The sequence below is a fragment of the Zea mays genome, chromosome 4 (assembly GCF_902167145.1).
Source record: "Zea mays cultivar B73 chromosome 4, Zm-B73-REFERENCE-NAM-5.0, whole genome shotgun sequence".
Taxonomy (NCBI): domain Eukaryota; kingdom Viridiplantae; phylum Streptophyta; class Magnoliopsida; order Poales; family Poaceae; genus Zea; species Zea mays.
Window position 1 is genome coordinate 69335382 of NC_050099.1, and position 14160 is coordinate 69349541.

General features: G+C 39.3%; 1 protein-coding gene across 2 annotated transcripts; it reads left to right on the top strand.

Annotated features, from left to right (window-relative positions):
* The first annotated feature begins 3402 nt into the window (after positions 1-3402).
* LOC100217094 (SNARE domain containing protein) lies at positions 3403-7216 on the top strand. 2 transcript variants are annotated; one of them, XM_008678476.4, is made up of 7 exons: positions 3403-3646; positions 4433-4649; positions 5857-5958; positions 6122-6222; positions 6438-6538; positions 6614-6658; positions 6747-6924. In XM_008678476.4, exons 2-7 carry the CDS (start codon positions 4435-4437, stop codon positions 6771-6773), a joined length of 591 nt encoding a protein of 196 aa, XP_008676698.1. In that variant the 5' UTR covers positions 3403-3646; positions 4433-4434; the 3' UTR covers positions 6774-6924. The 2 variants fall into 2 exon arrangements, with proteins under 2 accessions (XP_008676698.1, NP_001136935.1); NM_001143463.1 differs by lacking the exon at positions 6747-6924 and adding an exon at positions 6936-7216 and having other exon boundaries at positions 3541-3646.
* Positions 7217-14160: the final 6944 nt, after the last annotated feature.

The window sequence follows — 14160 nt, forward strand, 5'->3', positions numbered from 1 at the left end:
TAAAAATGTCAATTGCAAAGGGTCTGATAGTCGCCTAGAGGGGTTGAATAGGTGAAACCTAAAATTTAATCACTTACAACAAAACTTCGATCCTAATTAGTTGTTAGAGAAGAAAAAATAGAATCGCAGTAGGGAGAGGAGTTTTTCTTGCAAAGTGTTTCTTGAATGATTGTGGAATAAACTTTGGGAGCAACACTTAAGATTTGAATCAAGGTCTATGCAATAGAACTTAGAGAGGGAGAGGGAAAAACAAATTACTAGTAAAACACACACGCAAAGAGACACAACAATTTGACTTACTAAAGTTTGGTTCTAAAGTAACCTACGACTCTGTTGATGCGTCCCAAGGGACCGAATCTCTTTCAAACCTATCAAGTGATTCCAAAGATCAAACTTGAGTCCTCTCTTTTTTCTCAACTCAATTTGAGAGATCTGAGTCTCCGCAAGGCACTCCACACACTCAAAGCCTCTTGCTAGCATTTACAAGCAATGGGAGTTGACAACTTCAAGCAGAAGAGCACAAGATTGTAGCAACACACTTTTCTCTATCGCACTCACACAAGGCACTATCACAAATTGCTCTAGAATGGCTATCACTTGCTCAATCCTCTATTTGGCACTTGGGAGGCTTTTGATCTCTATGGAGTGTTGCTTTAGCTTGTAGGAGTTAATTCACAGCTCTTGTGTTTGAATGAGCTGTTGGGATGTATTTATAGCCCCAACCACCCAAATAATCGTTAGGTGGAACCCCAAATATGCACTTTCTTCAAGTGTACCGGACCTCCTGTAGTACAGGTCCGGTGCACCACCGGACCTCTGATAGACTGTGAAATCAGTGGCCATTCTGACGGAAAGCTGCCTTGTCAAGGGCACCAGTCTGGTGTACCACCTAATTCTGCCACATGTGCCACTACGTTAGCTAGTCGTTGGAATAGCCGTTGAGTCTCACAAGTTTGGTGCACACCGTACATTGTCCGGTGCTCCATTGGTCTTTAGCTTCTTTAGTACACCACCGGATCGATGGTGCACCAAGTCCAGAAACCAGGGAACACCTTTGGCTGGGTCCAAATGCAACCATACTCATCTTCTCACCGTTTGGTATTCAAGGCATCTACGTGCTTTCTCGATATATACTTTCTCTAACCTATAATAAAAAACCTACTGGCCTACTGTCGTGAGTACATATTTTCTCATAATAAAATCACGTTTAGAATTTCAATAAAATATTGTACCTAGGATACATTTCTGCCCCTAGGTAGTGCAGCTGACATCACTACTTCATTAGCAATATAATGATTGAAGCGTATAAAATAAAGATAACTAAGGTAGTAATGTAAGAGCTAGTTTGAGAAACCTATTTTACTAAAAAAATTATTTTCCCATAGAAAAATGAACTAATTTCTCTTTTAAAAAATAGAAATTAGTTAGAAAAATGGGGTTCCCAAACAAGATCTAAAGGTGTGGCCAGAATTTTACCGAGGACGGACGAAAAAATTCCGTTTCATTCGGTACCGTATTCTTTTTTATAGGAATATTCACGGAAAAAACGGGAACACCAATTAAAGGGAATCGGAACGACACCTTACGAAAACAGAACCCAAAACGGTTTACTGTTTTTCATATATATTTACGGTATCTCCTTTTGTAACGAGATATTTCTGTTTTATTTATTTACCCAGATGGACTTCTTAAACTATCAGCCCAGCAGACCAACAACACTCTTTTCAGATTTCCAGACTTGCAGGGTCTAGGCGGGAGCAGAGCAGCCCATTACCAGCCCGCTAAGAAACCCTACCTCCTGCGTGACCCTGAGTCCCATCGGTACTTCGAGCCTTCGACGCGTGTGTGGCCGCCGCAGAGTCCTGGTCTCACCGCGGAGTCCCAGGTAGATGTATTGGTTGTAGAATAGAGTTTAAAATATATAGTAAGATAGTAAGTGGAATTGGAAGACTGTTGTAGATAGTCTTAGGTCAACTCCAGCGCACGATGTGTATAACACCGTTTATGCATTGTAGATACACTGTTTACATAGTGTATTTTGAAATAGAGAGTGAGGTGAAGTGAGATAAAGAGTCTCTAGAGCCTGGAGTAGGGCTGCTAGCTCGTTAAGCTAACGAGTTGGCTCAACTCGTTTAGCTCGCGAGCAAGAGCAGATAAAAATAATGTCTATAATAATCAACTTCTAGTTAATTTTAAACTAATTTAACAATATATAGAAAATAGTAATTATACTCATAGTTTTAGTTTCACAGACCATATCAAGGTAACACCAAATTAACATAACTCATCAATTCACAATCCAAACACATGTTCATTAGTTTTAACCCACAGTTATATTCGATCAATTTAACACATAGACATAGTTTATCAAGCATTAGTTTAACTCATGCACTATAGACACCACACATACACATAATATGTTCACCAATTATTACATAAATGATATGTATATAGTTTTGTTTTGTTTAAATATGCTATCTCGTTTTGCTCATGAACTGGCTCTGATTAGAGTCGAACCAAACCAAGTCGAGCTAACTGTGAGCCCGAACCACGAACACTTCGTCGAGTTTGCCATTGCCAACAATAACCCACGCTGGTTCATGTGTTGCCTGTAATCCACGCGAGTTCCCCTGATCAATTATTTTAGGAGAGGGAGAGTACATCCTCACAAGTCACCACCACTCTGACGCTGCGCACCTGGCCCAGCTACGCCGTCGCGGGCCGGCCTCTGCCGCCCTCCGGCACACCGGCACCACCGTCCCAGCCTCCCAGCGTCGTTCCTAGAGATAGCAATGGGTACCCGCGACCCGATACCCGATGGGTATTTACTCTATTAGGGTATGTATGTGGGCTAAATATTCTACCCGTGGGTCTGTTATTGGGCAAAAATCTTCACCCAATAGGTAAACGGGTATTAGAACGTTCCACCTTCACCCATACCCGTTAACCCGTGGGTATAAAATACCCAATATAAACTTAGCCTAAACATGAACTTAGACTTTAGTCATCCATCTTTTTTACTATTTAATAACCTTTTAGGTCATTATGTCATAGAAGGCTTAACGACAATTTAATGACCATGTAATGGAACATGTAATTCACCCAATGTGTGTTGAATGGATGGTTAAATGATGCTAAAAATTTTGTAATGATATTTAGATGGATATACATGATATTTGTATAATATAATATTTTGATAGATGTTTAATTTTTGTGGGTACGGGTGACCCGATGGGTGACACATACCCACGTGGGTATGGGTATGGGGGTAAATCCATACCCACCAGTGTATATGGGTGACCCGGTGGGGTTATTTTTTTGTCGTGGGTATGGGTATGGGGTAGTAATACCCGGTGGGTATTTACGTATTGCCATCTCTAGTCGTTCCAAGCTAAACGAGGTGGGCTCCGCCGTTCCCCTTTACCTGCGTCATGCACTCACGGCAACGCGTCCGTCTTTTATATTTCTCACAAACAATTGAACAAATTAAAAGAAAAGGTCTAATTACTCGCCTCTCTTGCTCGCCAACGCCAGTGGCCAGAGGCCCAGAGCTTCGTCAAAGACACGCCGAAAAGAGGGGGAGGCGACTCGGCCGAGGTCCGGTTCCGAACTCCGGTCCTCCGATTTGCGCGTCCGGATCTACCAGGTTTGCCGATTCCCGCTCTAATCTTTCCTCTACGTCCTGTTTGTTTTCCTCCCCGTCGGTGCCCGCTGGGTGAGGTCACATCACATGTGGCTGTTGGGATCTCGGCAGGGTCTTTCTGGGGAACGGCGGCTGGGGATTTTGGTGATTCTGTAGACGGATACGTGCGATTCAACAGTGGGGAGAAGGGATATCATGGGGGCATTTTGGATTCATGGCGAATTCTAGGATTTTGATTTGGTCTTTCTGCGTTCAGCACGAGGCTTCTACGAATTGAGTAACGTAGTGCAGTAGGATTAATAATTGCTGTGAAGAGAGTTATCTTGTTTCAGTTCTACAAGTCAGAAACGTGATTTGAGTCTGTCATGATTAAATATTGACCCGTGACCAACAAGCTGGGAACAAGGGACAGCATACTATAGTCATCCTCATGTTGGGGTTAGCTGCAGCAGAGGCCAACTTTTTTTATGGCAATGGTCACTGTAAGCTTGAGTAGTCTTGTTTCTCGTAAGTGCAACCTTTAAACTTTTTTATGAAACTTGTTGTGCTCAATAATGGCATTGATAGACAGAAATGCCTAGAGATTGTCTGTTGATAACTTGCTCACAAGAGCTCCCTGCCTTTTCAGCCCAGTTCTTGTGGTGCTTTACATTATATGAAAGGGCTCTACATGATACTAGTTTATTACAATGTAATTGTATGATAATGGGTTACAACATTGTTGTTTATGCTGTTATGCTTATCCAAGTTCTGCTCACATGACGTGTTCTGTCATTTTGAATTAACCAGCCATGGCATCATCTTCGGACCCGTGGATGAAGGAGTACAATGAAGCATCCAGACTTGCTGATGACATCAGTTCCATGATTGCTGATAGAGGGTCCCTTCCACAATCAGGCCCAGAAATTATGCGGCATACTTCAGCCATCCGGAGAAAAATAACTATTCTTGGGACTAGACTGGATAGCTTGGAGTCGTTGCTTGGCAGAATTCCTCCAAAGTCAATGTATGTCCTATTGCAACTACTTCTGTAATTCTGTGATAGTAATGATGTGGAGTGCTTGCAAAGACCCCATATTTGTTTTTGTCAAGTCTGATGCTTAGCAATGAAACAAATATCTGTTGAATCTTGGAGAACTTGTTTAAACTGATGATCTGTTCTGTCAATTTCATAATTGATGTGTCCTTATAATCAAAATGGAACAATATTGGATGTGGTTGTAAATGAAGGATTATGATGTTAAATATGGCTGGTACTAGATCTAGGGATGCAAAGTGGTACTCGAATGATTGAGCACTGAACTATGCTATGAATAAGTGAATCAATAAAGATAAACACCTTAGGTGATGAAATGAAATGTTATGAAGCTGGCTATGCCAGGCACTGTACTAAAAATTGAGTTACTTGGCTTATGTGCTGTGCACAAATTTACATTGTTCCAGAATAGATTGTCTGATGGTTTGTTTTCTTGTAGACTCTAGACCCCAGGAGGCCTAACCTATTGGTCATGGCCAAAGTTAGGATAATACTAAATTTATGTTATAAATATAGCATTTGGTTTGTAACCAACCCAAAATGAGACTTGGTTACAACCGTGCATGGCAAATTTTTCTTAAACAGTGATTGGCATGTGGGGTCCACATGCCAGTGGTTTTTTTTTAAGATTTCAAGATACATCAATCATGGATCTTTTTTAGATTAAATCACAAATACGTTCATGGTATAAATGGATCACATACTGGGCAGATAGTTTAGAAAATAAAAGGTCAAATAGGCAAATATTATTACAAAATGTGCGGCACTTCTTGGACCACTGCAGCTGATGCATCAGCATTGCAGCCCAGCCAAATTGAATGGGCAGGGCCAAAACTTGGATGCCTGCTGGGGAACTGATCCAAAAGGCCCTTAGGTTATTACATGAAAAGAGTGTAACTTGTTGGTTATACTAGTAAATGGTTTCCTACTGACAAATGAAAACATGATTCCTTTGTTCTGCTGATTACTAGGATGGTGTGGGCAGCATTTCACGATATACATGTTTTGTATGTATAAGTTGAGAGAAAATTCATTATGAGAAGGATTTGCATGTCAATGGAAGATATTATTCCATGACAAAGAACTTCATAGTTTGATGTTTAAACATTTACTATGATCCTTTTTTGCATACTATCAAGCTTTTTTGCTTGAAATTGATTTCTTTTGACTTGTGCAGCACTGACAAGGAGATGCATAAGCGCCAAGACATGTTTTCCAGTTTGAAGTCTAAAGCAAAGCAGATGGCGACAAGTTTCAACATGTCAAACTTTGCTAACAGGTCTGTTGTGTTAACAATGATCTCTGTAGGAATTCGTCCTTCCTAAATCTTAATCTATTTTTTAAATACATTAATTTACTGTATTCGTGTTTTTAGGTAAGTATTATTATGATTTTTGTTAGAACTAATATGTGAACATGTACCCTTTTATTTTCCAATTTAGGGAGGATCTGCTTGGTCAGAGTAAAAAGGCAGATGACATGAGCAGAGTTGCTGGGTTAGATAACCAAGGGATTGTTGTCCTTCAGAGGCAAATTATGAAAGGTATTGTTTTTTTGTGGTTTGTTCAGTAGTGTTTTCTTGATGAACCTTACTAAAAGGGTGCTGTTTGCATGAGATCATGTAGCACTGTTTCTTCACACCATTTGCATTTCATATTTGGTTGGTACAGATCTAGGTTTCTTGGAAATGGCAGTTGTGGGAGCAAGAACCATTTCATGGCGCTTTATTTATTTGAGTTGTGTATCAATATTTTGCAGAGCAAGATGAGGGTCTTGAGAAACTGGAAGAGACAGTGCTGAGCACAAAGCATATTGCATTAGCAGTCAATGAAGAACTTACCCTGCACACAAGATTGATAGTTAGTGCCATATAACAAAAACCAGTAGTATATGTGTCTTTTACACTTGATGATAACTTGTTATCTTGTTTGCAGGATGACCTTGAAGATCATGTTGATGTTACAAATTCACGTCTTCAGGTTAGCATTTAGTATCAGTATTTAAACCGCTGCTATTGCTTAAACTACTACAACGTAGCATTGCTTAACCGCTCTCCCTTCATTCCAGATTGTAAGTTCTGGATACACTATGTGACTATGTCTAGATACATAGCAACAGTTATATAGCATGTACTTCAAAAACCCAGAACGACATACAATTTGGAACAGAGTACTATGTAGAATTTTTTACTGCAACATGCTATTTAAACTTCTCAAGTTTGCAATGGAACACTGATACATAATTCTCTTTTGTCAGCGCGTGCAAAAGAGGCTTGCAATTCTGAGCAAGCGCACCAAAGGTGGCTGCTCATGTATGTGCCTGCTTCTATCTGTTGTCGCCATCGTGATTCTTGCAGTCATAGTTTGGCTTCTCGTCAAGTATCTGTAAAGGAAAGAAAGAAGCAGCCGGCCTACCCTGCAGACCTCACTCGAAATGACCCTTATGTGTGTGCAGCCTTCGCTTAAAAAGTCCCTTCTGTGTTACTACCATTGAAATGTGCATCCCTTTGAAAATAATATATATACGGTGGTTTCATCTTCCCTTTCGTGAGTGGAATGGTTATGGAGTAATGTACATTACATCGAATTTGACACATACATGATCATCATCTGCATCTTGTGTATGGTGTTTGTCAGTTTGCCGTGACAAGTGTTGGATTTATTCTGTGCCGTAAGCACTTTATCTCTCGGCTACCGTTCTTGTGCAGCGAGTAAATTCAGCTAATAGGTGGTTTGGATCTATTCATTTTGAAGAAATTAGAATGTACTTAATAATAAAGTAACTTATTTAGCTTGAATTTGACATTCCACTACTTTTCAAAGTTTATATATAAGTCTATCTTAAATTTATGGGAACTTTTCAAAGTTTATATATAAGTCTATCTTAAATTCATGGGTTGAGGACAGGAAAGGGTTTTATGTATCAGTATAATATGTTTCTAATATGTAATTTATATGTTTTTCAGCTCACTCCTCTATAGTAAAAAAATGTAGCATATAAATATTTTCAATAATTATATATATATATATATTTTGCGTAAAACTATTTTAGCTTAATTTAATTGATTGATATATGCCTAAATTACTATTATTAGAATGTAATTTAATTTCAAGGATTCAAACGAGGCCTAAAAGTTATCTGTTGTGTGTGTTCCCATTGAACTTGATCAAAACAAAACTTGCCATTTCAGATAGTTTGGGTGCAACTGCCATTTCCAGGACATATTAGGGCTTGTTCGGTTAACTCTCAATCCATGTGGATTAAGTGGGATTGGATGAGTTTGAATCCCAACAAAGTCAAATTTCTTCTTTATTTTTTTCAATCCCATCCAATCCATGTGTATTGGGAATAACCGAACAAGGCCTTATATGGTAACTTAACCAAAATGTCTTGTGAGATTTGTACACTCGTTACACCCTGTAAAAGCTGTAAATCTTATATATTAGTTACTGGATTCAGGAATAGTCACCATTTGCGTCCTGTGTACTCTTCCTCAAAATATAATTCGTTTTAGTCTCAACATATATTCATTAATTAACCTATAAAATATAATTTGTTTTAAACTAAACATGCATTTATTAATTAACCTATAAATGTAGTCTTTATGTATATCTGTATTTATTATCATTCATTTGAATATGTATAGAAAAAAAAGACTAGAAAGAACTATATGTGGGAGAGGGAATGTAAGGGATATTACATTGTGTACGTTCTTTTGTTTGCGCCTGCATCTTTCATTCTATTTTCATGTTGGTTGTTATTTTCACTTTTATTTATACTTGTGTTTCCAGAACTATTTTGTATGTTTGTTCGATGTTATTGGTTGAAGCAAGGTAGTAGTGTTGATCTGTGAATCAATAGGGATTATGGTGTGCTGTCATATTTCGGGATCAGGTTGCAGCAAGTAACAGTGATTGCATCATGAATAATCTTCTGTATTTTCTAATTCGTGTGCACTCTATATATCAATAAAAAACTTGGAAATCCTAGTCTGCCAGGATCGTTGTAGTCTTGAGGTCCTCTTTGCTAGAGCTCTAAGTGCTCTGGATTCGCTAAAATCAGTTCTACTTCTATTTTATTTATGGAAACATCTTTCCATGAGATTCAAATCTATCAAAAAAGCAAACTAGGTTGAGAATGAAGAAAGTCTAACATAGGGTGTATTCAGCCCCCAAGATAAGCCTATGTCTAGAGATGACAATAGGTAACCAAAATCCGATACATAATGGGTAAAAACCTCATTATGACATGAGTATGACAAATTTTGATGTCCATGAGTATTTTATTGGACACTTTATTATATCAATCGGGTATAGTGGGCACGAGCATGTTCTCTCTTGCTCCATACCCGCTACCCGGTGGAAAACCCGCTAACCTATGGCATGTGTGTTAGTGTTATTAGAAATGTTCCATATAAAATTGGAAGAGAAGGAATGAAGAATACCCCTTAAGCTCTTAAGCTCCACTAGGTTACACGCCTTAAATACAAAGTAGGTCATGACCCCCCTCAATTTTATACAACCTCTTATACCTAACCTAATGTTGTTAAGTGTAGAAAAATGAAGCTTTGGGTAGGTTAAGGTCTCGTTCCAAACTTATAAAACTAATAACTAGCGGCTAGAATTAGCTGAGTATAGAACATATCAACTAACTAACCAGCTAATTATTACCTATATCCCTCAAATAACTATTAGTTGTTAGGTTCTTCAACCTAACTAAAATCAATCAACAATTTATTAGGTGGCTAACAATTAGCTATAGAGTTTGGAGCAGGGTGAAAGAAACATGTGACACATAAGAGGGGAGTGAATTAGGACTTCTAAAACTTTTTTTAAACTAGGCCACAAATAAATCCCTAGAGCAAAACCTATGCAATTAATCAAACTAGAATGTGCAAACTAGGTTTTGTCTAAGTGTTGCTATCTCTACAGCAATGGTTAAGTTTCAATCTACAACAATATAAGTATAAAGACAATATTGAAACTTAAATGCTTAAAATAAATGCGAAAGCTAAAGAGCAAGGTAGAGATACAAACTCTCGTGGATGACGTTGGTATTTTTACCGAGGTATCCGGAACCACGCAAGGTCCCGACTAATCCTCGTTGGTGCATCTACGCAAAAGGAAGCACACGCGAGGACCAAGCACCTCGGTCGAGTAACTCCGTAGAGAGCCACGGGCCTTCTCCACGTGCAAGTGGTGCTCCGCTTCCGGCTCCTCTCGGACGCTCCCCACCGTCTCCTCTATCGAACTTCCAGACGAAACGCCGCGGGCCTCGTTCCCTCCGGTACACGGTGGCGACCGTGACACAATCGCGGTTATCACGGTCTCGCAAGACTCTCGCCCCACTCGGTACAATTACAACGGCTCGCGCAAGAGCCGAGGGGTTGTGTGGTTTTTCTAAACTCACTCAACTAACTAGGATTCATCTAGAGCAAGCGCTAAAGCGGTCTATCTGACCTATGCACTTCGCAAATCACCTACACTAATCACCTAATGATTCTATTAAGCACTTGGGTGTATGAGCTCTTGAAAAATGTCTACTTTAGGCCTTGGTATGTTGTTTGGGCTCCCACACCTTGAAATGGTCGGTTGGGATGGTATTTATAGACCCAACACAAATCTAGCCGTTGGAGAAAAGCTGCTGCTCTCTGCGACACACCGGATAGTCCGGTGGGGTCACCAGACAGTCCGATGCTCCTATCCCGTTCGCCTAGCCGTTCGATCTGACACCGCAACTGACCGTTGGTGCTGCAGACTTTTACAGGAGACAGTCCGGACGTCACACCGGATAGTCTGGTGGCTTCTCTCCACCAGTGCCACCTAGAACTAGCCGTTGGACTACTGTTCCCTAGTGCACCGGACAGTCCGGTGTGCCACCGCCCACCGGACAGTCCGCTAGTGGCAACACTATTCTTCATTTCTTGGACTTGCTTCATACTTGTTGATCTTCTATTGCGATTTCATAATGTCTTCTTTTGAGGTGTTGCTTTCCTCATTGCCTTAGTCCAAGTAACCTTAGCATCCTATGAACTACAAACAAAAACACTAGCAAACACATTAGTCCACAGGTTATGTTGATCATCAAACACCAAAATCTATTGAGTCAAATGGCCCGGGGTCCATTTTCCTTACAATCTCCCCATTTTTGGTGATTGATGACAACACAACCAAAGCAAACAAATATAACAAACTTTTGAATGAAAATATGCAATCTACTTGCTAGGATGAATGAGTGTCCCAACAATGTGAGATTATGGACTTAAGGCTCCCCCTAACTCCATAATTCACTTACTTCCTATTTTAGACCAAAGAACCAAAACCACTTGAAGGAACAAAGATTAAGAAATTTTTAATTTGGTAGTGTTTGGTGTTTGATACAAGTTTCATTGCTTTGATCCCTAAAACTTCTCCCCTTTGGCATCAACCACCGAAAAGGAATACATTAAAAGCATGTGGGAAGCAAATAAGACTTGCCCTCATAAAGGATTTATCAATGATACCGATTGAAGTAGTAAAAACCATTACTCCCCCTAAATGAGTGTTCTCTTTTGGAAAGAATTTTCTCCCGCATTGGATACGAAGAAATACTCCCCCTGACAAAGATCTTCTACTTAGGAAGAAATATGTAAATAATAGAGGTGCAAGACATGATTTGATTAGACTGACTTCCCGTATGCATAGGTAACAGAAAATGAGTTAACAACTTATGCATGTATAGCAATAGGGGAAGTATAAGATATGAAATATAATCTAACCAAATATTGGAGAAGACATGTAAATGATGCCAAATGTAGTCTCAAGGTTACCAATTGAAAATCAATGGCGGACCATTTGAAGACAAATGGTAGGCTTGTGAGACATAAGAGTTCTTGTAGATTTGCAGTGGAAGCTTGTTGTCTTTCTCTAGGGACTTCATTTTCCTTACATGAAATAGAATTGAAAAAGGTATTGGTCTCAAAGTCTTAGATTATATAGTAACCTCCCCCTGAAAGTGTGCATACAAGTTTTGAATACTTGTAGGAGACATGCACTTTGATTTAATATCAAGAGGGACAAATTATCTATAATCTGAGCTTTGGCACATATAAGTTAAATGATACCAATTGTAGGATATAAGTTTTTTGAAGCATTGGTGTCATTTACTTAGGGTTGTTATATAAGCTATGTGTCGTGCTTAATTAAATATTTTAAACCATGTAGATTTGCTCAAGAGTATGAATTGAGAACAAGCAATCCTACCATGTGATTTACCAAGTATGCATGCTTTGAGAATCCAAAATAAGTACCAAATGAAATACTAGGCATGAAAGGTAAAACTAGATATAAGAAAATAGATACGCATATCTAAAAATGAGAAATACAATAAGTCTAGTTACCTTAGTCATGGGTGGGGAAATTTGGGTCCAAAATATTCTCTAACCCACTTGGCAATAAACTTGATCCAATATGATGTATCCCATGATATACATCCCAATTTTGCCAAGTCTCCAAATTTCCTGTTATCCTTCGGACTCCTCACTTCCCTTTCGGGATCCAAACCTTCTTGGTGCTTTTCATGGTTGAAATTATTTTCTTTGGCACCCATATGTGTTTGGCCCCTTTTCCTTTGTTGGCTTGTTTGTTGGCCTTGATTGCTAACACCTTTCCATTCTTTTTCTTCTTGATCAAATATGGTGTAGCAGCCTTTTTGTCCACCTTGTTGATGTAGGTGTTGGAGATTTTGCTTATCGGCTTTTGCTTGAGCTTTTGCTTTTGCTTATCCCCAGTCTTCGCCTTGCATTGGAAAGACTTATGGCCTTTCTTGTGGCATAACCTACAAATCACAGTTTCGCCCTCCACATGCTTGTTCACTCCCGCAGTGGTGTTATCCTGTGGATGTTGAATTTGTTTGGCTTTGCCTTTCTTGTCATACAAAGCCTTCCCAAGGCGAGCCACCTCTTGCTTTAATTGCTCATTCTCCAATGCAATCTCGTCCGAACATGTTTCTATAATAACATTCTTAACAAGAACTTGATTGCATGGGTTAGAATTATCAATTAAATCAAAGCAGGAAGTAGAAACATCTTTCTTAATAATTTTAGGTATTTCAACCAAAGATACTTCTGGGGTGCTACCAATGTTCTCTAGCTTAGTAGTTAGCTCTCTATTGTGTATGCTAAGAATTCCCATTTCCCCTAGCAAATTTTCAATAGCTTCTTGGGAGCTAGCTAACTTAGCTGTAAGTTTTTCATTCTTTTTAATAAGGCCATCATTGATAGCAGTGGATGGAGCACTAGACTCTAATTGCTCAATTTTAGTTGATAGCTCACAATTCAAATTTGCAAATTTTTCAAATTTTTGTAGCAAACCTTTATAATCATTTTGGGAGCTAACTTATTTTTGAAGGTTTTAAGTTGAGCATTTTGCTTAGTGCAAACATCCTGAAAAAGTTTAACGGCTTCCGCAAGCTCATCTACGAAGGGCTTTCCCTCACTTTCATCATCACTACTACTTTCATCACTAGAGGATGGAATGCTCATTTTACCTCTTGCTATAAGGCACGTGCGTGATGACTGGTGGCTGCGCGTCCTTGGAGGTTCATCTTCGCTTGAAGAATCATCCCAAATTTTAACACTTGTAAGCGTCTTGCCTTTGCTCCTCCCCTTTTTGGGCTCGGCCATAGTTGGATAGCTATCCCTGAAGTGGCCCTTCTCCCCGCATGCGAAGCATCCTCTCTTTCTTTGCTTTTTCCTGTCAATGTTAAAAAGAAGATCCTCTACCTGCAGGGGCACACCCATTAGATTAATTTTGTGGATCATCCCCATTACCTTTCCAACACATTGGATTGTTTCTTCGTTCTTGGAGGATGATGTTGATGGTTGATTATCTTCGCCATCATCACTTTCTTCTTCTTCCTCTTCTTCACTTGAGGAGCTTGGAGTGGGAGCCTTCCTTTTACCCTTCCTTTCATCACATGCAAAAGCATATGGCCTTGAGGAAGTTGGCTCCTCTCCCCGACACATTTTTCGCAACATTTCATAGGCCACGATTTTCCCAATTACAATGGTCAAGGTCATTGTACTCAAGTCCTCCATGTTGTGAAGAATAGTGATGATGCTCCCATATCTTTGTTGTGGTAGCAGGGAGATAATCTTCCTCAAAATGTCCGCATCACCTAGTTTATTAATGCCAATAGAGTTGAGCTCATTGATGATTAGATTCAAACGAGAATACATATCTCTAACAAGCTCATTATCTTTCATAGCAAAAGAATTATACTCATTTAAGACTAGGCGATGTTTTTGCTCACGGACATTTGAAGTGTCGTCATGGAGCTCATGCAATTTTAGCCAAATCTCATTAGCAGTTTTCAATGTAAAATCTCTATTAAAAATATACATGTTAAGAGATTCATACAAGCAATTTTTGGCTCTAGCATTTAAATGAATTTCTTTTTCCTCACTTGTGGTGGGTTTCTCGGGATTTTTGGGTGGTTTCAT